The sequence below is a fragment of the Oncorhynchus kisutch genome, linkage group LG20 (assembly GCF_002021735.2).
Source record: "Oncorhynchus kisutch isolate 150728-3 linkage group LG20, Okis_V2, whole genome shotgun sequence".
Lineage (NCBI taxonomy): Eukaryota > Metazoa > Chordata > Actinopteri > Salmoniformes > Salmonidae > Oncorhynchus > Oncorhynchus kisutch.
In genome coordinates, this window is record NC_034193.2 from 23,579,651 (window position 1) to 23,605,742 (window position 26,092).

The following is a 26,092-nucleotide window of genomic DNA, read 5'->3' on the forward strand; positions in this document are numbered from 1 at the left end:
TAAGTGTCCATGGTTCTTTTAATAAGATAAGAAATACTTAACATGAACACAACTGAATACAAAAATAATAAACGTGGAACGAACGAAACCCAAAACAGTACCGTGTGGTGAAAAAACACAGACATGGAAACAAACACCTACAAACAAACAGTGAAACCCAGGCTACCTAAGTATGATTCTCAATCAGAGACAACTAATGACACCTGCCTCTGATTGAGAACCATACTAGGCCGAAACATAGAAATCCCCAAATCATAGAAAAACAAACATAGACTGCACACCCCAACTCACGCCCTGACCATACTAAATAATGACAAAACAAAGGAAATAAAGGTCAGAACGTGATAAGCAGCCTGAACATTTTGGATACTGAAGTTGAAAATAGGCCTAAAAATATGACTGAGTTTCCAGACCAGAGGCACAAATAAGCGAGATTTACTACAAATAATACCAGACTTGAAGCGAATATAAACATTTAGTTAAACCAATTTAATCAAAGAGCAGTTGAACAAGAGGCTGCAAAAAGTTTAGGATGGGGGGGGTAAATTCATTGATGTGGTCCGACAGCCTGCCAGTGTGGGATTGGTACCAACAGCAAACAACTTCCCCTAAAGTATCCTGGAGAGAAAGAGAGAGCATGTGGCAGAGGGGGTCATTTCAAGTATTTGAAAGGGACACAACATTGCTCAGGCAGTAGGAAGCTCTCTCATCCATTTATATGCAGATGATACAGTCTTATACTCAGCTGGCCCCTCCCCGGATTTTGTGTTAAACGATCGACAACAAAGCTTTCTAAGTGTCCAACAAGCATTCTCTGCCCTTAACCTCGTTCGGAAAATCTCCAAAACAAAAGTCATGTGGTTTGGTAAGAAGAATGCTCCTCTCCCCACAGGTGTGATTCCTACCTCTGAGGGTTTAGAGCTTGAGGCAGTCACCTCATACAAGTACTTGGGAGAATGGCTAGACGGTACACTGCCCTTCTCTCAGCACATATCAAAGCTGCAGGCTAAGGTTAAATCTAGACTTGGTTTTCTCTATCGTAATCGCTCCTCTTTCACCCCAGCTGCCAAACTAACCCTAATTCAGATGACCATCCTACCCTTGCAAGATTACAGAGACATAATTTATAGATCGGCAGATAAGGGTGCTCTCGAGCGGCTAGATGTTCTTTACCATTTTGCCATCAGATTTGCCACCAACGCTCCTTTGCCAAACCCACTGGCTCCAGGTCATCTATAAGTCTTTGCTAGGTAAAGCCCCGCCTTATCACATCTCACTGGTCACCATAGCAACACCCACCCATAGCACGTGCTTCAGCAGGTATATTTCACTGGTCAACCCCAAAGCCAACACTTCCTTTGGCCGCCTTTCCTTCCAGTTCTCTGCTGCCAATGACTGGAACGAATTGCAAAAATCACTGAAGCTGGAGTATTATATCTCCCTCTCTAACTTTAAGCATCAGCTGTCAGAGCAGCTTACCGATTACTGTACCTGTACACAGCCAATCTGTAAATAGCACACCCAACTACTTCATCCCCATATTATTATTTACCCTCTTGCTCTTTTGCACCCCAGTATCTCTACTTGCATATCATCATCCGTATATCTATCATTCTAGTGTTAATGCTAAATTGTAATTATTTCACCTCCATGGCCTCTTTATTGCCTACCTCCCTACTCTTCTACAATTGCACAAACTGTACATTGATTTTTCATTTATTGTTCTATTATGTTACTGACTGTACGTTTGTTTATGTGTAACTCTGTGTTGTTGTTTTTGTCGCACTGCTTTGCTTTATCTTGGCCAGGTCGCAGTTGTAAATGAGAACTTGTTCTCAACTGGCCTACCTGGTTAAATAAAGGTGAAATAAAAAATATAAAAAATATAGGACACATCACTGCACTCTATACTCTAAACTGGTCATCTCTGTATACCCCTCGTAAGACCCACTGGTTGATGCTTATTTATAAAACCCTCTTAGGCCTTACTCTCCCCTATCTGAGAAACCTACTGCAGCCTCATTCTCCACATACAACACCCGTTCTGCCAGTCACATTCTGTTAAAGGTCCCCATAGCACACACATCCCCGGGTTGCTCCTCCTTTCAGTTCGCTGCAGCTAGCGACTGGAACGAGCTGCAACAAACACTCAAACTGGACAGTTTTATCTCCATCTCTTCATTCAGAGACTCTTGGACACTCTTACTGACAGTTGTGGCTGCTGCATGTGATGTATTGTTGTCTATACCTTATTTCCCTTTGTGCTGTTGTCTGTGCCCAACAATGTTTGTACCATGTTTTGTGCTGCTACCATGTTGTGTTGTTACCATGTTGTGTTGTTACCATGTTGCGCTGCTCCCATGCTGTATTGTTGTCTTCGGTCTCTCTTTATGTAGTGTTGTGGTGTCTGTCTTGTCGTGACATGTGTTTGGTCCTATATTTTTATTTTAGTTTAAATGTTTAATCCCAGCCCGTCCCCGCAGGAGGCCTTTTGCCTTTTGGTAAGCCGTCATTGTATTTAATCTTAACTGACTTGCCTAGTTAAATAAAAGGTACAAAATAAAAAATACAGTATTCTAACACATAGGTAAAAAGTAATGAGTAATCTATAGGTAATACCACACAACATGAGAAAGTGACATCCATTGAAAGCAACATTCCAAACACGAAGTGTAAAGAAGGGGCTTTCCTTGAAAGATGGGGAAGGAGAGGAGGGTTTCAGCTGAAGTCCAAGCAGTCTGATATGTTCTGTCCAATTGTCCCCCAAACAGGCCTGTAGGTGCCATCAATCAGCCTGCCTACCATCTGAGTGTGAACTGTGAGGATGGCAGAGCGAGCAAGACCAATAATCACTGTTGAGCATTGCACTTAAATTGTGTAATACTGTTCTAGAGTCAGATTGTCATAGCACGGTAGGGTACAGCAGGGTTAGAGAGATATGCAATCTTGCAGTTATGGTGCCAGGCGTTTTGCTTCTCATCAGGGTGTTGTATGAAGAAGTAATGAAGGACCTTGAGAGCTTCTAGATAGGGCTGAGTGACTGGACTGTGCGAATGGTCCTGTGAATGAGAGAGAGTGAGAGAAATGTGGGGGAATCAGTAATGAAGTAATATCAGACTTTCTCTGTAATCATTGATCATCAGTGGCCCTGAAAGGTATTGTCGTAGCAATTCATGTAGTATCCTCACCAGTATGCCTTTACTACATCTGCCTTTCATTTAGCAGAAAATTAGGTTTATGAATTATACCCACACCAATAAAAAGGATGATTTTAAACTTAATGTATTGGCTGATGTAACTGGATGAAGTTCATGATGATCATCTCAGATACAGTACTGTGTCCCTTCTCCTGTGGGCACACACCAACTTTGTTAATTTGTTGTGGAATTTGTTCTATTGGCATGATAAGTTAGGCATCTTAGCTAACATGACTATTTTTATCTTCCTGTCACAGAAATGTCTAATAATATCTCTGTGCTGCTTACACTGCTGCTCAACTCGCTATGCATCGTGAATTTTATTGTAAAGAAACAGCAGGCAGCAGGTCCCGAACCCTCGACCTTCTAGTCCGAAGTCCAGCGCACTATTGACTGTGCCGCAAAAGCATGCTCGTGCGGCAGAGTCGATTTCCGCGGTTATCCAGGGTCGTTACACAACTCCCTCATTTCAAAGAGCGCGTCCTGGCGCTAGCTTGCGACTCTACGTTTTATAAACGATTTCTTCGTTTATAAACCCAGGGTCGTTACATAATGTTAGGCTGCGTGTACTTCCAGGTATGAACAAAAATTAAATAAAAACATTTAATCAATTTTATCTTTATTTGTTATATGTTACTAGATTTGGAAACCATAAACGAGAAAACGAGTTGATACCAAACTTTTGTTTAGGTTTTTAAAGAGAAATGATAAAATCAGTAATTTCCTCTTGTTTGGCCTTGCCGAGATGAAAAATGGGTTGTTGTTCAAACCCATAAAAGAAACACCCTCGTCCACTTACCCTCGCCTTATGCCCTTCGGGGAATCCCCGTCACCATCTTGGCGGGCGGTTCAAATGATTAGCCAAGCAAGGGAAGTTTGCAACGTAAGCCCCCTAGCCCTCGTTTTTAGTAGACTTTGCGAGTGTACAATTATGTTCACTTCGGGGCCTGAAACTCCCCATAATTCAATTTGCGACGATTGTACATCCACTAAGAAAAGTCCGTCAAAAATCAAAACCTCAACGTCAATATGGAGTCAACATATGTAAAGTAAAAACGAATGTAAATAAGTTAGAAATTGTGCTGCTAATGCACAGGACGTCACAAACACGTCTCGTAAAAGTAATGATGTTTTTGTTTGGTTATCTTTTGGAAATTGTAGAAATAAAACATTTTCCTTCTTCAGAAGTTCCAGCTAGGCATTCTAACATTATTTAGCTAATTAATTTACTAGCTATCATACAGTATGCGTATGTTAATAATTATATATGTCATGTAAGTAGATATGCAATCATAATTGACTGTAGCGCATATAAAGCACCCACAAGATACCGGTAGCTGAAAACAAAATCACTGCGGGATGAACGAGTTACGAATGTCCGGGTAAGGACGGTCCATTTAAAAGTCATTCCTTTCTCGCCTCTTGCCCTGCAGCCATCAGAAGTGTCCACTTAATTTGATGGCTGAGGGGATATGGTGTGTCTTTTAAGTGTTTGGACTGCACCCATGAACTTTCCATAAGCACAGGAACCAGTTTCGCCTGAGGAAAAGCGAAAGTAAAAGTGTTTCGGTCACACTTCTTGTCCTCGGACGATGGTGGTTTAGATATTGTTTTATGAAGGGATAGTTGTTTTTTATGACTGTCATACATTGATGCAGATATAAATCAGCATTTTTTTTTATCAGCTACGGACTTTCCTGGGTAAATATAAATACAAATTAAATTAAAAATAAATACAAATCTGAAGTGGAAGACCATTAAAGGTAAGGGGCTCTATTTTATCAAACCTAACGCAATGGTAAATCTTAGCGCAGCTGCTCTCGTCATTGTCACGAAGCCTACCGTCCCACTCGCGTTAGTAGTTCTGAACGAGTAAGTGTAGGCTATATAGAAATAATGAGGATTTCGATCCGTCTAATTGGGGTGTACATTACATCTCACATACCTAAACCGAAACCGGTGTTGTGCCGAAACCCCCCCTTGGCGTGAACGCTCACCACACTCAAATCTTCATTGCTGCGACTTGCTTGCTAGTTGAGATTTCTGCTCTTCACTCCGTTGTCAGTTTAGCCTACATTTCACTGATTTTAGTAGCAGAAACCATTTTTTCTTTGTCCTTCAAGGCAGCTATCAATGTTCATGTCAGGCTACTTTTCTTCTTTTTTTTAAATGGCGGGTTGATCGCGGGGGAGGCACTAGTAATGTCTGCAGTTTTCGGTATGGCTATTTGTGTTTTTATTGGTCAAAAATAAGAATTTCGGCAGGCAAGAAAATGGCCTTTCCGAACCCCCTAACCCTACCCCCCCCCCCCCCCTCTTAATTTTGTCACTAGAGTCAAATACTTTGTGTACACACAATCAAATACTTTCTATAGAACATACTTCACATCAGGATAGGCAACCAAAATGAATAATTAATGTAGGTGTGTTATATTAAACAGAGGAAGGAGTAAAATGTAGGCAAGCACTAAACATTTCAGAACAACTACTTGTCGAATAAGATATGGGAGATTACGAATTTTGGCAAAGAGATTTATTTATAGACTAATAAATGGTCAGACAGAAGCCACTCCTGAGTGATTGGCAGTGATTACAGCTTGGCACACCTGTATTTGGGGAGTTTCTCCCATTCTTCTCTGCAGATCCTCTCAAGCTCTGTCAGGTTGGTTGGGGAGCATCGCTGCACAGCTATTTTCCGGTCTCTCCAGAGATGTACGATCGGGTTCCAAGTCCGGGCTCAGGCTGGGCCACTCGAGGACATTCAGATACTTGTCCCAAAGCCACTCATGCTTTGTCTTGGCTGTGTGCTTAGAGTTGTTGTCCTGTTGGAAGGTGAAACTCCACCCCAGTCTGAGCTCCTCATCGCTCTGGAGCAAGTTTTCATTAAGGATCTCTGTACTTTGCTCCGTTCATCTTTCCCTCGATCCTGACTAGTCTCCCAGTCCCTGCCGCTAAAAAAATCCCCTCTTGATGACGCTGCCACCACCATGCTTTACAGTAGGGATGATGCCAGGTTTCCTCCACACTTGACGCTTGACATTCAGGCTAAAGAGTTCAATCTTGGTTTCACCAGACCAGAGAATTTTCAAGGGGGCTGTCATGTGTCTTTTACTGAGTAGTTGCTTCCGTCTGGCCTCTCTACCGTAAAGGCCTGATTGGTGGAATGCTTCAAAGATGGTTGTCCTTCTGGAAGGTTCTTCCATCTCCAAAGAGGAACTCTGGAGCTCTGTCAGAAGAATGATGGAGGCCACTCTTTTTGGGGACCTTCAATGCTGCAGACATATTTTGGTACCCTTCCCCAGATCTGTGCCTTGACACAATCGTGTCTTGGAGATCTATGGACAATTTCTTTGACCTTATGGCTTGGTTTTTGCTCTGACGTGGACTGTCAGCTGTGGGACCTCATATAGACAGGTGTGTGCCTTTACATATCATGTCCAATCAATTGAATTTACCACATGTGGACTCCAATTAGGCCTGGGCGATATGGCCAAAATCTCATATCCTGATATAGGTAATTTCATATCCCGATAACGATACATATAGCACATTTTCTGTCAATTCAATGAATAAATAGTTTATATAAAATGACCAGATGTAAAGGCCTATTTCTTATTACATGTTTAATTCTACTCAACAAATAAAAGGTACTTACTTTAAGTAAGTATTATATTTTATTTATATTTTATTTATAACCTTTGTGAAACATTTTAATTAAGTATGTAACAAAATATTAATGCATAAAATCTAAAAAGGTAAATAGAAAACACTTCAACTGTAGTTGCAAACTAAATAAATATAGGCCTAATATATATATACAAAATGCAGATTGTTATGTGACGCAGCTTGCCTGTTTTGCATGTTATTTTGGCTTTAATATGCGTCACATAACAATTTGCATTTGGTACCTTGGTGTTAGCGCCAACTCACAAAACCCCCGTTTCTCGACCGTGTAAATTAGGGCCATGTTTTGTAAGTTGTAACGGCAGCTGTTATCTCCTTCCATCTTCATGATTCTTTGCCATATGGTGTGCCGCAGGCAAAAGCCTATTGCAACGTCTGATTCGGGGGTTTGTTTCGAGCACTCAACTGTACTTTTTTGGATCTCATCCGTAGACTGTTTCACATGATTATGATTATTGCGATTATTGGACCGGCCTGCGGCTTACTTTCGTTTCAGACTTGTCATACCCAAACCACGTCCATGCCACCGAAGTAGTTCCTCTTTTAGTAGTTAATTTTTTACGAGCCGTGTCTCCGTGCTCTGTGTCACATTCACTCTCCTCCATGTTTGCTTGTGTTGCAAAGCGTCGTCCAACTGACAAAAAATATTGGCGTGATTTGCGACACAACGAAATAAACGATAGAGCATAATATGAAACGTTAGACATTTTTCTATCGTCACGCGATGTATATCGTCATATCGCCCAGGCCTAAAACCAATGTTGAATAAGCGTCTCAAGGATGATAAATCGAAACAGGATGCACCTGAGCTCAATTTCAGTCTTATAGCAAAGGGTCTGAATACTTATGTAAATAAGGTATTTCTGTTTGACATTTTTCATAAATTAGCAAACATAAAAAAAAAAAAAAATCGCTTTGTCATTATGGGTTATTGTGTGTAGATTTGAGGGATTTTTTTTCAAGTGGAAAAAGGAAAGGGGTCTGAATACTTTCCGAACGCACTGTACATATGAATTGGGTAAAGCAGTCTGTTAACATTATTAAAGTGACTATGTACAGCACCAGTCAAAGGTTTGGACACCTACTCATTCAAGGGTTTTTCTATTTTTGTACTCTTCTCTACATTGTAGAATAATAGTGAAGACATCAACACTATGAAATAACACATATGGAATCATGTAGTAACCAAAAAACTGTTAAACAAATCGAGATATATTTTATATTTTATATTCTTCAAAGTAGCCACCCTTTGCCTTGATGACAGCTTTGCACACTCTTGGCATGTTTGCTTATGGCCTTATACAGCTGGTTGAGTGCTGTCTTAGTACCAGCATCGGTTTGTGCTGGTAAATAGAGGGCTATGAATAATATAGATGAGAACTCTCTTGGTAGATATTCTGGTCTACAACTTATCATAAGGTACTACCTCAGGCGAGCAATACCTCGAGACTTCTTTAATATCAGACATCGTGCGCCAGCTGTTGTTGTAACGGTTTTCATCCTCTTCTGAGGAGGAGTAGGAAGGATCAGACCAATATGCAGCGTGGTAACTGTTCGTAATTTTATTAAACTGAACTGAACACTACAATACAAAATAAACAAAAAGAACAACCGAAACAGTTCCGTCTGGTAACTAATACAAAGACAGAAAACAACTTCCCACAAATCATAGTGGGAAAACAGGCTGCCTAAGTATGGTTCCCAATGAGAGACAACGATAAGCAGCTGCCTCTGATTGGGAACCATACCAGTTCAAACACAGAAATACAAAAACATAGAACAACAACATAGAATGCCCACCCCAACTCACGCCCTGACCAAACTAAAATAGAGACATTCAAAAGGAACTAAGGTCAGGACGTGACAGTACCCCTCCCAAAGGTCCGGACTCCGGCCGCAAAACATAAATCCACAGGGGAGGGTCTGGGTGGGCATCTGTCCGGGGTGGGGGCTCTGGCACGGGACGTGGACCCCACTCCACCATAGTCTTGGCCCACTTAAGTGGCGCCTTTGGAGCGGCAACCCTCGCCGCCGACCCCGGACTGGGGGCCCTTACAGCGGGCCCCGGACAGGCGGGAGACTCTGGCAGCGCCGGACAGGCGGGGGACTCTGGCAGCGCCGGACAGGCTGGGGGACTCTGGCAGCGCCGGACAGGCGGGGGACTCTGGCAGCGCCGGACAGGCGGGGGACTCTGGCAGCGCCGGACAGGCGGGGGACTCTGGCAGCGCCGGACAGGCGGGGGACTCTGGCAGCGCCGGAAGTAAAGAGCACTACACAAACAGGAGTGAAGCAACTGTCCACATAAGATTGAAGACCCACATCATACAGAGTCCTAATGTTTTTGAAAAATATTTTGGCACTTTGAATGAAGCCATCATCTGACCATATCCTGCGATTTATTTATTCTCCATGGCCTAAAAAAACAAACACTTACACAGCTTTTAGCATAGCCCCTTTTACACCCCTGCAGGCTTGCTCTTATTGGCTAACCACTAGCAAGCTTGAAACACATCACTTATTAGCAGTTCAGCATATCAGCATTTCTCATACTTTTACACAAAGTCAAGATAAACCTTTACCATTTTAGTAGACATTGAACGTCTATAACCAAAATGGCTAAAACTCTGTTGTTGGCCGATCGTACCTATGGCTAGCCACATGCTAGCCTGAAGAATAATTCTGGCAGCAGTAAATCCAGGTATAATGGCTAACTAACATCCTGCAAGCTATATCGGCCAATAAAGATCAGGCAGTTCGGGGAGCACGTGATGCCGCGGAGCTGAGCAGACGTTGACAAACCGAGCTCTTCAAAGTTATTTCATTATTACCTAAATAACAACGTTGAAACAATATTCTAACATCGGCTGATAAATTGTCAAGTACTTACCTTCCCAAAGAGCCATGGACCTCCGACCAAGAGGCAAGAAGGACGACCAAAACGTTGTTGATTCCCAAGATAATGCTACAGCTAGCAAGATTAGCATTAGCCTCTTGCGAGCCTGCCGACATACTGGCTACTCTCCTCCAGGTAATTCGGGATGGTAACAAAGGTCTTTCTCTGAAAATTGACAAGAAATCGTCTGAACGCCATTCTTCCATTGACGACCTGAAATCCTCCATGAATGATCTCCTTTTAAGAACGACTGAGGTTGAGTTGCGCATTAGCACAGTTGAAGATACCATCACTCGACATGACCAGGTTCTGATACAACTGCAGAAGGACAATGCCAACCTCAAGAACAAGGTAGACCAGATGGAGAACCAGAGCAGACGTAGTAATATCCGTGTGGTGCGATTGAAAGAGGACAGCGAGGGCCGTGACCCGGTCCGTTTCTTCACTCAATGGATCCCGGATGTCCTAGGCACAATCAAGCCGCTGGAAATCAAACGCGCCCACAGAACATCAGCGCCAAAACCCCGGCCAGATGAGCCCTCACGGGCCGTCCTGATCAGGTTCCTCCGTTTCCAGGACAGAGAGAAGATACTGCAACTCGCAAGAGCCAAAGGGGACATCACCATTGATGGCAAGAGGGTCAGCCTTTTCCCGGATATTAGCGTGGATCTCACCAGACGTCGCAAGCAGTTCAGACCTGTCGCCAAAGCACTGAAGGAGAAGAACATCACCGGCTACCTCATCCACCCTGCACAGATGAAAGTTCAGACAAAGGCCGGAGCCATCTCTTCAACACACCGGGAGAAGTGTTCACTTTTATCAAAGAACTGAACCGCGTCTGAGATAGGAAAGTCTCTCTGGGGGATAAGATGCAGTTTGTTTGCTTTCTCATCTCCGGGCTGTCCTGTGACTGAATTGCTGATGTCTTCTTGGAATTTGGATCCGTTTACCCCGCTATCCGGTCTCAATAATTGATTTGTACATTTTCAACTAACCGTTTTTTCCCCAGAGTGAGTTCTATTACATTTACAGGAGAGTATATATTGTTTTAGTCAATATCCACTGAGCGAAGCAAATTAGTGGGCTTAGGCCAACTGCTTTCCCCCCCATTTATGTTTCTCCTCTCCTGAAAAGAGACTCAAGCAGCCCTTACTGTGGGCAGTAAATATTCAGCCATAAATGTCTATTCACAACGTTTGTTTTCAACTTAGAGAGCTCACAGGTTTTAGTTTACGCCAAGGTTTAGCTAGTAAGCGCAAGATGGAAAGCGAGCAACAACGTATCTCTACAAGTGTATTCATGTTTCATTGTTGGGATTGTTGTTTTAGTCTGACAATCGAGGTGGGTGGGGTTTCTTTTTTTTCTATGTTTATTGTTGTTTTCTTCCTAAAGAGACACAAGTCACTTCTGTGTTTTCATCTAAAGTTGAAACCTTTCCTGACTATTTACATATGAGAGATTTCCATTCGGTTACATATTTGAAACCCAACCTATGCTTAATCCACTAAAATATGTCACATTCAACGTAAAAGGTTAAAAGCAGCCCGATTTAAAAGGAAAATAGTCTGGGCCTCCCGGGTCTAAGGCACTGGTCTAAGGCACTGCATCGCAGTGCTAGCTGTGCCACCAGAAACTCTGGGTTTGAGCTCAGGCTCTGTCGCAGCCGGCCACGACCGGGAGGTCCATGGGGCGACGCACAATTGGCCTAGCGTCGTCCGGGTTAGGGAGGGTTTGGCTGGTAGGGATATCCTTGTCTCATCGCACACTAGCGACTCCTGTGGCGGGCTGGGCGCAGTGCCCACTGACCAGGTCGCTAGGTGTACGCTGTTTCCTCCGACACATTGGTGCGGCTGGCTTCCGGGAGCATATAGATGGAGACTAAATTCTACACTCCTAAAGCAACCTGAATTTTGTGCATTGATCAAAGAGCAGATCAATATTTTTACTTTGACAAACAAACCCTCCGCTCCCGACAGTTTCATTCTTTGGGACACATTGAAAGCCTATCTGAGGGAACAGATCATTTCCTATACTAAAGGGTTGAAGAGAAAACACGGAGCGGAACTGAATGCCCTTGAATCTGAAATCTCTGAGCTAGAGAAAACCTACCAAAGAGGCCCGACTAAAGATCTATACAGGCTTTTGGTGAATAAAAAACTGAAATATAATATAACACATATCAAGCAAACCAGCGTTATTACGAGCTTGGAGAGAAAGCTCACAAAATATTGGCATGGCAACTGAAAGCAGAGGAAAGTAAGAGGACAATTAATGCTATAGAACCTCTTACTAATGAGATATCTTTCGACCCTACTGAAATGAATGATAATTTTAAGAAATACTACGAAGACCTCTACACTTCCCAATCAAGTGATGATCTATCAGAGATCGACTCCTTTCTCTCCTCTCAACCTCCCATGCCTGTCAGAGGAAGACAGAGAGCGCCTGAGTGAACACTTCTCAGTTCCTGAATTACTGGAGGCCATTAAATCCTTACCTGCTAATAAATCTCCTGGGGAAGATGGCTTCCCTCCAGAGTTCGCTACCTACAACTACGAAACTTTATTAGGGTGACTCTCATTGGACAATGGAACCTACCTAAGATGTCACCTATTGAACAACTCTGCCACGCAGACCAATCACTGTTCAAGACCGTTTCCCATGTTTACGATGCTCTTATATCAGGACTAACACTGCCTGAGCTAGATAAACACCTACTTCGATGGGAAAAAGATCTGGGTATTGATCTTGATGAGGGTCTATGGAGTGACCTATGCAGGGATGGTGTTACATCCACATTGAACTCCAGATACAGACTGATCCAGTTTAATTTCCTCCATCAGCTCTATATCACCCCATCTAGACTGCACAGGTTCAACCCTGATATCTCCTCCCTATGTTTTAGATGTGGCTCAGATGAAGGAACATTCCTCCATTCCACTTGGCAGTGGTTAAAACTACACGGTTGTTGGCAGGGGGTATGCGATACCATATCCTCAATTCACGGGGTTGCATTCCCTTTAGACCCGGAGGTCTGTCTACTGGGTAAATTTACTAACTCCAATCTTAGGCAAAGCCATACTTTTAAGCTAACAGAAATATTGCTAGCGGTTGCCAAGAAATGTATTGCCTTGAAATGGAAATCAGATTCCTCCCTTCCAGTTGCAATGTGGCTATCGGAAGTTAATAGTTGTATCCCTTTGGAGAAAATCACTTACTGCTTGAGGAATAAGTTAGAGACATTTTACAGAATTTGGCAACCTTTTATTGACTATATGGAGAATCTTCCCTCACATCACATTGATTGAATCTCTATATAATCCTTATAATGTTTCACACGTAATGTATAGTGTGTAGCTTATGGCAGGTGACTGACTATATGATCCAATGTCTCATTATTATAATTTTTTATTTTACTCTTTATTATGACTTATTTATTGTATGTTTGTATATATAATTATACTTTATTTTTTATTTTCCCATGATGTCAAGCAAAGAGGCACTGAGTTTGAAGGTAGGCCTTGAAATACATCCACAGGTACACCTCCAATTGACTCAAATGATGTCAATTAGCCTATCAGAAGCTTCTAAAGCCATGACATTATTTTCTGGAATTTTCCAAGCTTTTTATTAAAGGCACAGTCAACTTAGTGTATATAAACTTCTGATTCACTGGAATTGTGATACAGTGAATTGTAAGTGAAATAATCTGTAAACAATTGTTGGAAAAATTAATTGTGTCATGCACAAAGGAGATGTCCTAACCAACTTGCCAAGAAATTTGTGGAGTGGTTGAAAAACGAGTTGATGACTACAACCTAAGTGTATGTTAACTTCCGACTGTAACTGTATGTATGGCAGGACCAAATCGGAGAGCTAGGTAAGAGTAAACCCATGTAATGCTTAGATTAGCAGTAAAACATTGAAATCAGCCCTAGCCTTAACAGGAAGCCAGTGTAGGGAGTCATGCACTGGAGTAATATGATCACATTTTGGGGTTCTAGTCAATCTAGCAGCCGTGTTTAACACTAACTGAAGTGTATTTAGTGCTTTATCCAGGTAGCCAGATAGTAGAGCATTACAGTAGTCTAATCTAGAAGTGACAAAGCATGAAATAGCTTTTCTGCATAATTTTTGGACAAAACGTTTCTGATCTTTTCAATGTTACGAAAATGGAAAAAAGTTGTCCTTGAAATATTTTATTCTGATATGCTCATCAAAATCTTTCACATTTTTATTTGAGATGACTGTACAATCATCAAGATTAATTGTAAGAACCAACAGTAGAACATTAAAAGTAAAACATTTGCCACCATCCACTTCCTTATGTATGAAACACAGGCTTCCAGGCAAGGCAATTTTGGGGCTTCTCCATGTTTCATTGAAATGTACAGCTGTGTGTCGTCCAACATTTCAGTGACCGTTGACATTGTGTTTCTGAATGACATCACCAGGAGGTACAATATATAGTGAAAACAATAGTGGTCCTAAAATGGAACCTTGAGGAACGCCGAAACTTACAATTGATTTTTCAGAGGATTAACCATCCATGATATGTTTCTGACAGATAAGATCAAACCAGGCTAGAACTTGTCCGTGTAATCTCTCCAAAAGAATGTGGTGATCGATGGTGTCAAAAGCAGCACTAAGGTCTAGGAGCACGATGACAGATGCAGAACCTTGGTCTGACGCCATTAAAAGGTAATTTATCGTCTTCACAAGTGCAGTCCCAGTGCTATGATGGGGTCTAAAACCAGACTGAAGCATTTCGTATACATTATTTGTCTTCAGGAATGCAGTGAGTTGCTGCGCAACAGCTTTTTCAAACATTTGAGAGGAATGGGAGATTTGATGTAAGCCAATGTTTAAAAAAAACACTTTTCCAGGTCAAGGATTGTCTTTTTCAAGAGAGGCTTTATTACTGCCACTTTAAGTGAGTTTGGTACATCCATGTGACTGGGCCAGTTCGTTTTGCATGAACCGGTCCACTTAGATTGCTTTCCATCTTCATTTTTTTATCATCTTCTAGCAGTATAACATGACTGAAGTGCCAGGGGTTCCCCTGACCTAGTCTGCTTTGGGCAGACTCTCTTCCCAATATTCTTGCATTTCGACCAAACATGCCTGCTGGTAAACAGTGCACTGCCACCATCAGGCAAAGATTGTTGGTACAAAACATTAGGAACACCTTTGTAATATTGAGTTCCAACCCCTTTTCCCCTCAGAACAGCCTCAATTTGTCAGGGCATGGACTACAATGTGTCAAAAGCGTTCCATAGGGATGCTGGCCCTTGTTGACTCCAATGCTTCCCACAGTGTCAAGGTAGCTGGATGTCCTTTGGGTGGTGGACCGTTGTTGAAACACACAGGAAACTGTTGAGCGTGACAAACCCAGCAGCTTTGCAGTTCTTGACACACTCAAACCAGTGCACCTGGCACCAACTACCATACCCTGTTCAAAGGGATATAGATATTTTTTCTTGGCCATTCAATCTCTGCATGGTTCTTCTTCTTCGGTGGATCGTATACAACTTAAAGGTGCCTACACTGCCACCTACTGTACTAAAGTGTGAGGCCAGTCACAGCCTACCTACATAAAATTCTCTTCATTATTCCTGTTCCTAAAAGGAACAAAGTTTCCCCATTAACTATCCCTACACCTATGTACCAAAAATCTCATACACCCAGGTACAGCTCTGCAGCTGCCACCTACACTCATTAAAACACCACTACCCCATTCCACTACTTTGACCTTATCTACTCCTGTACCATGCCAATGGCCTGGAAAGACGGGACACCACCCCTCAACACACCCTATAACTCTTCTGAAGTCAAATCTCACATATCCAAATACTTCTCTGCATCAGCCACCATAACATCTATTCTCTGTGATTTACATTCCATTTCTGCAGTACAGTTAATAGCGATTGCTATGAATGCTAAGAAGCCATCCTTACTGATGCATTTCTCACTCGTCACCCTATCCCTCTGTGCTGGCACAAATCTACTGCTCACTGGGATCCTCTCAGGATCCATCATACTTGACCCATCCTCCTCCACTTTCTTCACTGCATCAGCATACGACACGCTATGCACTACTCTGACTCTGGCCACTTCAACCTGCTCATCTCACACTGGACACTTCCGATCTCCAGCAACATGAGCACCCCTACAGTTGACACACAACTTTATCCACCGAAACGACACAATCCTCTGTCCCATGCCATTCTACACACTTCCCACATCTTGGAATCTCCCTCCCACACTGCTGCAACATGACCATAAATGTTGCACCTGAAGCAGTGCAGTGTATTCTGCACAAAAGCAGGATGACTTCTTATGGATAGGGGGCAGTATTCAGAAGTTTGGATGAATGAGGTGCCCAATATAAACTACCTGTTACTCAGGCCCAGATGCTAGGATATGCATATAATTGGTAGTATTGGATAGAAAAAGAAAAATAATGTCTGTGAGCATAACAGAACTGATATGGCGGGCGAAAACCCGAGGACAATCCATCCAGAATTGTTTTTTTCAGCTCACCACTGATTACTATTGCTATCAATGGGAATATAAAAGGAATACCTCCCAGAATGCAATTCCTAGGGCTTCCACTAGATGTCAACAGTATTTAGAAAGAATTTCACGCTTGTTTTTTGATAAATGAGCTAGAATTTGTAGTTTTTGTAAGTGGCTCCTACTTTGGCTGTAGTGTTTGTAACATGTTCCTGTGAGTGCGCGCACTTCATTATTTATCCCCGGTAATGACAATACTATTCTCCGTCTTAAATTGTATTGTTTATTTACATATTAGGGTACCTGAGGTTTGATTAGAAATGTTGTTTAACTAGTTTGGACGAAGAATATTGGTAACGTTTGGGATTCTTTTTGTATGCATATTGAATGAGGGAAACCGGTGGATTATTGAATGAAGAGCGGGAACTAAACTGACTTTTTTGGGATATAAAGAAGGACTTTATCGGACAAAACGACCATTTGTGATGTAGCTGGGACCTTTTGAATTGCCAACAGAGGAAGATCTTCAAAGGTAAGTGATTTATTTTATCGCTATTTCTGACTTTAGTTATGCCTCTGCTTGGTTGGAAAATGTTTGTGGCGCGCTCCGGTGAGGGTGCACACTTGGTTATTTATCTCCAGGAATGAACATACTATTTTCCGTCTTAAATGTAATAATTTATTTACATATTAGGGTAACTGAGGATTGATTAGAAACGTTGTTTGACTTGTTCGGACGAAGTATATTGGTAACATTTGCGATTAATTTTGTATGCATTTTGAACAAGGGGAAACCGGGGGATTATTGAATGAAGCGCGCCAACTAAACTGACTTTTGGGATATAAAGAAGGACTTTATCGAACAAAATGAACATTTGTGATGTAGCTGGTACCTTTTAAGATTTCCGTACCCAACATTTTCCATCAAGATAGAACTGCCAAAGGGGGAGGAGTTGCAATCTACTGCAGAGATAGTCAGCAATGTTCTGTCATACTTTCCAGGTCTATACCCAAACAGTTCGAACTTCTAATTTTAAAAATTAATCTCTCCAGAAATAAGTCTCTCACTGTTGCCGCCTGCTATCGACATCCCTCCGGTCCCAGCTGTGCCCTGGACACCATTTGTGAATTGATCACCCCCCCCATCTAGCTTCAGAGTTCGTTCTGTTAGGTGACCTAAAGTGGGATATTCTTAACAGCACGGCAGTCCTACATTCTAAGCTAGATGCCCTCAATCTCACACAAATCATCAAGGAACCCACCAGGTACAACCCTAAATCCGTAAACATGAGCACCCTGATAGACATTATCCTGACCAACTTGCCCTCCAAATGCACCTCTGCTGTTTTCAATCAGGATCTCAGCGATCACTGCCTCATTGCCTGTATCCGCTATGGGTCCGCGGTCAAACGACAACCCCTCATCACTGTCAAATGCTCCCTAAAACACTTCTGCGAGCATTTCTAATTGACCTGGCACGGGTATCCGGGAAGGATATTGACCTCATCCCGTCAGTCGAGGATGCCTGGTCATTCTTTAAAAGTAATTTCCTCACCATCTTAAATAAGCATGCCCCTTTCAAAGAATGTAGAACTAAGAATAGATATAGCCCTTGGTTCACTCCAGACCTGACTGCCCTTGACCAGCACAAAAACATCCTGTGGTGGACTGCAATAGCATCGAATAGTCCCCACGAAATGCAACTGTTCAGGGAAGTCAGGAACCAATACACTCAGTCAGTCAAGAAAGCAAAGGCTAGCTTTTTCAAGCAGAAATGTGCATCCTATAGCTCTAACTCCAAAAAGTTTTGGGACACTGTAAAGTCCATGGAGAACAAGAGCAGCTCCTCCCAGGTGCCCACTGCACTGTGGCTAGGTAACACGGTCACCACCGATAAATCCATGATAATCAAAAATTTCAATAAGCATTTCTCAACGGTTGGCCATGCCTTCCTCCTGGCTAAACTCCGACCCCGGCCAACAGCTCCGTCCCTTGCAGTTACATGCCCAAGCCTCCCCAGCTTCTCCTTCACCCAAATTCAGATAGCTGATGTTCTGAAAGAGCTGCAAAACCTGGACCCGTACAAATCAGCTGGGCTAGTCAATCTGGACCCTCTCTTTCCGACGCCATTGTTGCAACCCCTATTACCAGCCTGTTCAACCTCTCTTTCGTATTGTCCGAGATCCCTAAAGATTGAAAAGCTGCCGCGGTCATCCCCCTCTTCAAAGGGGGTGACACCCTGGACCCAAACCGTTACAGACCTATATCCATCCTGCCCTGCCTTTCTAAAGTCTTCGAAAGCCAAGTTAATAAACAGATCACTGACCATTTCAAATCCCACCGTACCTTCTCTGCTGTGTAATCCGGTTTCCGAGCCTGTCACGGGTGCACCTCAGCCACGCTCGAGGTGCTAAACGATATCATAACCGCCATCGATAAAAGACAGTACTGTGCAGCCGTCTTCATCGACCTGGCCAAGGCTTTCAACTCTGTAAATCACCGTATTCTTATCGGCAGACTCAATAGCCTTTGTTTTTCTAATGACTGCCTCGCCTGGTTCACCAACTACTCTGCAGACAGAGTTCAGTGTGTCAAATTGGAGGGCCTGTTCTCCGGACCTCTGGCAGTCTCTATGGGGGTACCACAGAGTTCAATTCTCGGGCCGACTCTTTTCTCTGTATATATCAATGATGTCACTCTTGCTGCGGGCGATTCCCTGATCCACCTCTACGCAGACGACACAATTCTGTATACTTATGGCCCTTCCTTGGACACTGTGCTAACTAACCTCCAAACGAGCTTCAATGCCATAAAACACTCCTTCCGTGGCCTTCAACTGCTCTTAAACGCTAGTAAAACTAAATGCATGCTTTTCAACCGTTCGCTGCCCGCACCCGCCTGCCCGAATAGCATCACCACCCTGGACGATTCCGACCTAGAGTATGTGTACAACTATAAATACCTAGGTGTCTGGTTAGACTGTAAACTCTCCTTCCAGACTCATATTAAACATCTCCAATCCAAAATCAAATCTAGAATGATGGCGTTTCTCCAAAACCCAACCTTCTGTTCCTTAGTTCAATTTACAAGTCTGGCTATCTCTGACCTCTCAGTGTTTCCTTCACGACCATACCTGCTCAACTGTACACTTACGACCTTGCTCCAGCCACCGCAATCATGTTAGTAAAACCCTAGTTCACGATCCATGTCTCAAGGCTTAACAATCCTGATTTTAACCTGTCTCCACCGCTTAATCTACACTGACTGAAGTGGATATAACAGGTGGGATCAGTAAGGGATCACAGCTTTCTCCTGGATTCACTTGATCAGTCTGTTTTGTACACTCCTTTAAATGGAATATCAGCAATCTACATTAGATTTGTATATCATGCAACCAGTCCTATAACAAAATTCACCCGACCCAGAAGATTCGATCATCAATAAGCGCTAAAGGTAGTTAGCATCTGAACGGGCTAGATATAGCCTAGGTCTACCAATGATATGGTGTTATAGGACAGAATAACTACCTGACATGATGACTCCTTGCTGTCCCCAGTCTACCTGGCCATGCTGCTGCTCCAGTTTCAACTTCCACCTGACTGTGCTGCTGCTCTAGTTTCAACTGTTCTGCCTTATTATTATTCGACCATGCTGGTCATTTATGAACATTGAACATCTTGGCCATGTTCTGTTATAATCTCCACCCGGCACAGCCAGAAGAGGACTGGCCACCCCACATAGCCTGGTTCCTCTCTAGGTTTCTTCCTAGGTATTGGCCTTTTCTAGGGAGTTTTTCCTAGCCACCGTGCTTCTACACCTGCATTGCTTGCTGTTTGGGGTTTTAGGCTGGGTTTCTGTACAGCACTTTGAGATATCAGCTGATGTACGAAGGGCTATATAAATAAATTTGATTTGATTTGATTTGAATAACTTGAATATATTTGGAGGAGTGTGTCTTTTGTAGCCGGACAAGAGGCGCTCTTTGGGAATGGGGATGGATACAAGCCAAATAGTGTCCTGCACTGAAGGACGAACTACAGTGTGTGAATTGTGAATAATACAAAGGCCTCATGAGTAGACAATTTTAGAAACCTTTTATGGATCGGCTTCTTGACAAACGAAGCAGAATACAAGCAATTGTTACAGGAAAATAACACAATTGTTTCTAAATATGAGTGTCACCAGATCATCTCTTCTTCCATGATGAGCAAATAGCCTACATGGAGGGGTTTTCACACACATCCAAAATAATAACAGGAGCTGGCTAAAATAATGTACAATAGCCTGCGTTTCCACTGTCAAAATCCATGCCATAATAGCAAACACGTTACTTCTAAGAGACCAGGTTTTGGTTGGTCTTAAATATCCCATCAGCGCTGCCTGAAATTGGCACTTTGGCACACATTTTTAATAACACATATTGCCACCACTCAGACCTCAGCCAAAGCGAGTTCATATATGACAGCTTTAACTGGTCGAAATTACAAATGAGCATAAGTAAAATAGAGCACAAGAAGTCTTACTTTCATTTTCCCAAAATAATTTTAATAGACCTTTTTTAATGGGAAGGAGAATATATAACAAAAACCATACTACTAAGTAAGGGCGGCAGGTAGCCTAGTGGTTAGAGCATTGAGCCAGTAACCGGAAGGTTGCTAGATTGAATCCCCGAGCTGACAAGGTAAAAATCTGTTGTTCTGCCCCTGAACAAGGCAGTTAACCCACTGTTCCTTGGCCGTCATTGTAAATAAGAATATTTTCTTAATAACTAACTTGCCTAGTTAAATAAAGGGGGGGTAAATAAATGGTTGTGTGTAGTAATGGTTTCAAACTTTCTTTTATGCAGACGAAATGGCAGAGTCCAGTGTTCATAGTAAGTCAACAGGTTACTTTCTCAGATGGCATTGGTTGTTTTTCTTGCTTAGATGTACTGGTCTGACATTTCATCAAAAGACGTCAGTTATAAAGTTGTAAGCTGTTACAAAAAGTAGCTGAGCTGATACACCACCTTTTTTTTTTTACATAAGGCAGCTGCATTAATGATTAAGGTTCCCTCTTTAATATCCTCTTGCAGGTAATCCAAGGATGAGACAATTCTTCACTGTTGTCAGTGGCAATACCTTGGATTCTCATAAGGACTTTTTGAAACAACTCACCATGCAACGAGACTTTACTGAAGTGATGACACCAGAGAAGAGTGATGTCATCATAACTTTCTGTCCTATCGTCAGTCGTGCTGGGACTGATATTGAAGCAGCGCTGCAGGAGATCCCAAGTAACGAAGCAAAGTTATTGACATCTACTGTATATCTGAAATGTTTTATATGAAATCCATGTCCGTGTTGACCTATGTATCTAGCAAGATGCTAATTATCTGAGTGTTTTATTTGTTAGCTTTTTGTTATGCTAAACATTTTTTTGTCACTCTCTATACAGCTGGTAAACGTGTTGTTTTGGTGGCGATGCATCATTCCTTCAACCCAGACTGCACAGTACCTGACTGTAGCAGACTGGTGACCAGAGGTGATATGCTAACAGTGGACTGTCTGTTCCATGAGAACCAGGGACTACTGGACTGTCCTCGCAATACAGAAGCAGTCCGTACGATTTGGAGCCATCTGAACATACAGCCAATGGTAATTCACCCCACCAACAACCTCCATGTACCAGTACTACATTTCTCTCATACTCCCCATGCAGACTTTTGTAATGCTTTTTTATTGACCCATTCAAATGTGTCATATGACGTATACAAATATGGAGAAACACAGATTTCTCAAATGTTTCATTAATCATTGTCTGATAGTCTTAGAATAATGATTGCTAGTTTAATGTTTGTTTTTGACTGTGTTTGATGCCACAAAACAACAGAATAAGAACACCAGAAAAGGTTTGTTCAAAAACAAAAAGCCGAGTGAGCAGAAGAGTAAGAAGCAAGTGGATGCACCGAAAAAAGAACTACAGGAAGAAAAATGTCAGCAATGTGTACACAAGGACAAACTACTGAAGCAAATAGATTACCTAAACAAAATACTTGGTGAGACAGACTTTCAATAATCACAAAGTTATTATTTAATCATAACCACTATTACAGAATCATTTTGATAGTTACATCTCCTCATCCTGTTCTATCATACATCTCCTCATACTGTTCTATCATACATCTCCTCATCCTGTTCTATCATACATCTCCTCATCTTGTTCTATCATACATCTCCTCATCCTGTTCTATCATACATCTCCTCATCCTGTTCTATCATACATGTAGTATCACCACAGCTGCCTGGCATTTTTCCCTAATGTCCCAACACAGAATTTGCCTGTCCTTTGTCATCTCAGATCAACAGGTACGTGATCTGAAGAACGAGGTAGAGAGACTGAGAAGCCAGGTCTCAGCCCAGATGACTGGTGAGTCTGATCTATAAATCTCAGTGATTTGTTTTCAAACAAGTGCAGAGACCGTCATTTTGATGTCAGATTAATAAAAAATTGTAATTACTCTGTCATTTAAAAAAAAAAGTCATGTTCCCCCCCCCCCCCCCCCCCCCCCCCTGGCTTGGCTTTTCCTATATAAGTCTATTCAACACACCGTCTTTGTTAGAATCTTGATAAAGCAGTTTTAGGAGGGAGGGCATGTCATTTTTCATCCAACACAACAGTTTATTGCCATCTGAGAATGGCCAATCGAAACTACACCTGATCTATATCAAAACTAGTTTCACACATAGGCCTATAATAATAGATGAAGCCTGACCAATCAATGCTGTCTAGCTAGCTAAGTTCTTCTCCGTTAGACCTGCATTTACAATGCATCCAATTTCAGTTTGTGTAGTTGTTGGTTTAGGTTTATGTAACTTTGTTGCAAGTACGGTCTGCATGCATAGGCATATATTGCGTCATGATTGCAAAATGTTTTAATGTTGATTTTTAGAATGCACAGAATTCAATAATGCTGTTGTATAACGCATTTATAATTAGTACATCATTTATTCATAATTTATTAATCAATATGCCATTCATATGTTTAATATGGGTCCTTATCAACCATTTACTAATCATTAGTTAAGTATTTTTGCATGGCCTCATCTAAAGTGTGGGCTATTTATACTTTATAAATGTTTTGAGTGACCAGTGCAATTTCTCACATTGGTAGACATTCCAGCAGTACCTGCGCTCAAAATAGCCTAGAACATATCAATGGTTGAAGAATAAGCAGACCACACACAGGATGCAACAAAAACATATTTAAAAAACTGCCGCAAGGACTTGACGAAGAGTTGTAAAAGTGAATGTTTTACTGATGTTTGTCAAGCTCGCGAATGCAAACTAATCATAAACAGATGTGGCCTACACACAACAGCTAGCCGGACCTCCCAGTTTCCCCTCTGGTAGATTTTTATTCCTTCATTACTACTGATATGTAATTGATGTAGAAATGTTACATGTCTGATTTGCAGGTAGAAATGTTACATGTATAACCTTTAAAGGCTTCGAGGGCTTCAACCTTTCAACCGCAGACTATTTTCACTCATGACTTTGTCTGGCACCACCTTTACTGGGCCTTTTGACTGTTGCAACTCTTTAATTTCAACGTAATAGGATTGTTCAGCGAAATTAGGACCTCAGATACCCTAAGCGGTCTATGGACTGATCTTAATCTCTCCTGGACAGATTCTGCGCCTCAACCTGAAGAATCGGTTGTGACGGGATGGAATGCACAGGATAACGAGCAGCAGTCGGCCCATTGTTTGGGTTTTCATCCCTGATTATTTGGATGGGGGGGGGGGGGGGGGGGTTAACAAGTGACATCAATAAGGGATCATAGCTTTCACCTGTATTCACCTGGTCAGTCTATTAATGTTTAGTACACTGACCATTTTATTCCAAAACAGTCACATCGTTGTGATGTGAAACTTCAGACACTTTTTGCTGATCAAAATAATGTTTTAGTTTGAAAGTGCTAACATAAGCGCTTCTTGGTAGTGACTTTTCTACCAAAACCAAAGTGTGGATTGTAGTCACTCCTTAGAGCAGTCTGATGTCAGTTAACCCAGAACCTAAATATTTCTAATTTGGTGAGCTGTGTGATTAAGGTCTGGGTCCTGTTAGAAATTGGGAGTTTCGGTTTGCGAAGTCTCCACCCTCGCAAAAGGAAACTCTCAGCCCCCCCCCAAAAAATGATCTGTATAATTAATACACCCCTGGGCTCCATATCCAGCTCTCTGAAAGCCTCTTGCTTGGTGTCACACATTTTGTGGTGCATGTTTGTCTCTTAAGTATGAAAAATTCAGTAGGCCTATACTCTACAACAAAACAATTGCACTGATATACAATATCAAATCGAACTTTATTTGTCACGTGCCGAATACAAGGTTAGACCTTACTGTGGAATGCTAACTTACAAGCCTTAACCAACAGCGCAGTTCAATAAGTGTTAAGAAAATATTTACCAAATAAACTAAAGTAACACAATAAAATAACAATAACGAGGCATGGACTCACAAGTTGTCGATAGCGGTCTACAGGAATGCTGGCCCATGTTGACTCCAATGCTTCCCACGGTTGTGTCAAGTTGGCTAGATGTCCTTTGGGTGGTGGACCATTCTTGATACTATCACGGGAAACTGTTGAGCATGAAAAACCCAGCAACATTGCAGTTCTTGACACACTCAAACCGGCGTTCCTGACACCTACTACCATACCCCGTTCAAAGGCACTTAAATATTTTGTCTTGCCCATTCACCCTCTGAATGGCACACATACACAATCCATGTCTCAATTGTCTCAAGGCTTAAAAATCCTTCTTTAACCTGTCTCCTCCCCTTCATCAACACTGATTGAAGTGGATTTATCAAGTGACATCAATAAGGGATCATAGCTTTCACCTGGTCAGTCTATGTCATGGAAAGAGCAGGTGTTCCTAATGTTTTGTACACTCAGTGTATATCAATCAGTATTTTGGTGAATGGTCTGTATAGTCATCATTTCTTTATAACTTTTACCGAAACATATCATTAGCCTAAGACTAACACGAGATAATCAGCAAAAAGTTAGGAGAAGAATCCTGAGTGCAGGTATAAATTCAACACAGCGTTGGGCCAGTAACTGAAAGGTTGCTAGATCGAATCCCCGAGATGACAAGGTACAAATCTGTCGTTCTGCCCCTGAACAAATGCAGTTCCTAGGCCGTCATTGTAATTAAGCGTTTGTTCTTAACTGACTTGCCTAGTAAATAAAGGTTAAATAATGTCATACATGTATACCCATTAATCATGTGTTACCCATAAAGAATATATTCTACAGGTACATATATCACATTGTGAATATGGTCATGGCCTTGTACCATTTTAAGAAGTAAAAAATATTCTGTACATTTTGTTTTGATAAGAGTTTTGATCAGAGTTGCACTAATGTGTCATACTCTCTTGATGTCTATGAGGAACGAACTTAAATCTCAAAAAGGATGTTATCACGTGAGCCTACTCAGCCTTGTCTTTGGATAATAAAATATATTATGAAATTAAATTGTCTGAGGTCTCATTTTGTTTCTGACGCATACAGGTCCAGCTGTGCAAAGGTGATTTAGCTAGTACTGTCACTGATGTGGACATGATGCATACTTTTCTTAAGAAGAACTTAGTTAATTGATATCACCTGACTAAAGGTGAAAGTGTAAGGGCTCTATTCAATCCACATTATGGAAGTTCAGCTTTACAGCATCATTGAAATTGAAAGGGAATGTTCCCGCTTTAGAGGAAACTGTTTTCACGGTGACCTTTTCATTTCTATCACGGAATCTGTAA

General features: G+C 41.9%; 1 protein-coding gene and 1 long non-coding RNA gene across 5 annotated transcripts; one reads left to right on the forward strand and one right to left on the reverse strand.

Moving 5' to 3' along the window:
- LOC116355476 (uncharacterized) lies at positions 1-4,747 on the reverse strand. Its single transcript, XR_004204481.1, has 2 exons — positions 3,997-4,747; positions 1-3,059 (listed from the first exon to the last, which is right to left on the reverse strand). It is a non-coding gene; the product is annotated as an uncharacterized LOC116355476 (long non-coding RNA).
- LOC109887678 (uncharacterized) lies at positions 4,744-25,814 on the forward strand. 4 transcript variants are annotated; one of them, XM_031799491.1, is made up of 7 exons: positions 4,744-4,898; positions 21,136-21,162; positions 21,364-21,564; positions 21,726-21,925; positions 22,161-22,326; positions 22,629-22,697; positions 23,961-25,814. In XM_031799491.1, the coding sequence occupies exons 2-7, from the start codon at positions 21,141-21,143 to the stop codon at positions 24,053-24,055; spliced, it is 753 nt and encodes a 250-aa protein (XP_031655351.1). In that variant the 5' UTR covers positions 4,744-4,898; positions 21,136-21,140; the 3' UTR covers positions 24,056-25,814. The 4 variants fall into 4 exon arrangements, with proteins under 4 accessions (XP_031655351.1, XP_031655354.1, XP_031655350.1 ...); XM_031799490.1 differs by having other exon boundaries at positions 4,750-4,960; XM_031799494.1 differs by lacking the exon at positions 21,136-21,162 and having other exon boundaries at positions 4,744-4,960.
- Positions 25,815-26,092: the final 278 nt, after the last annotated feature.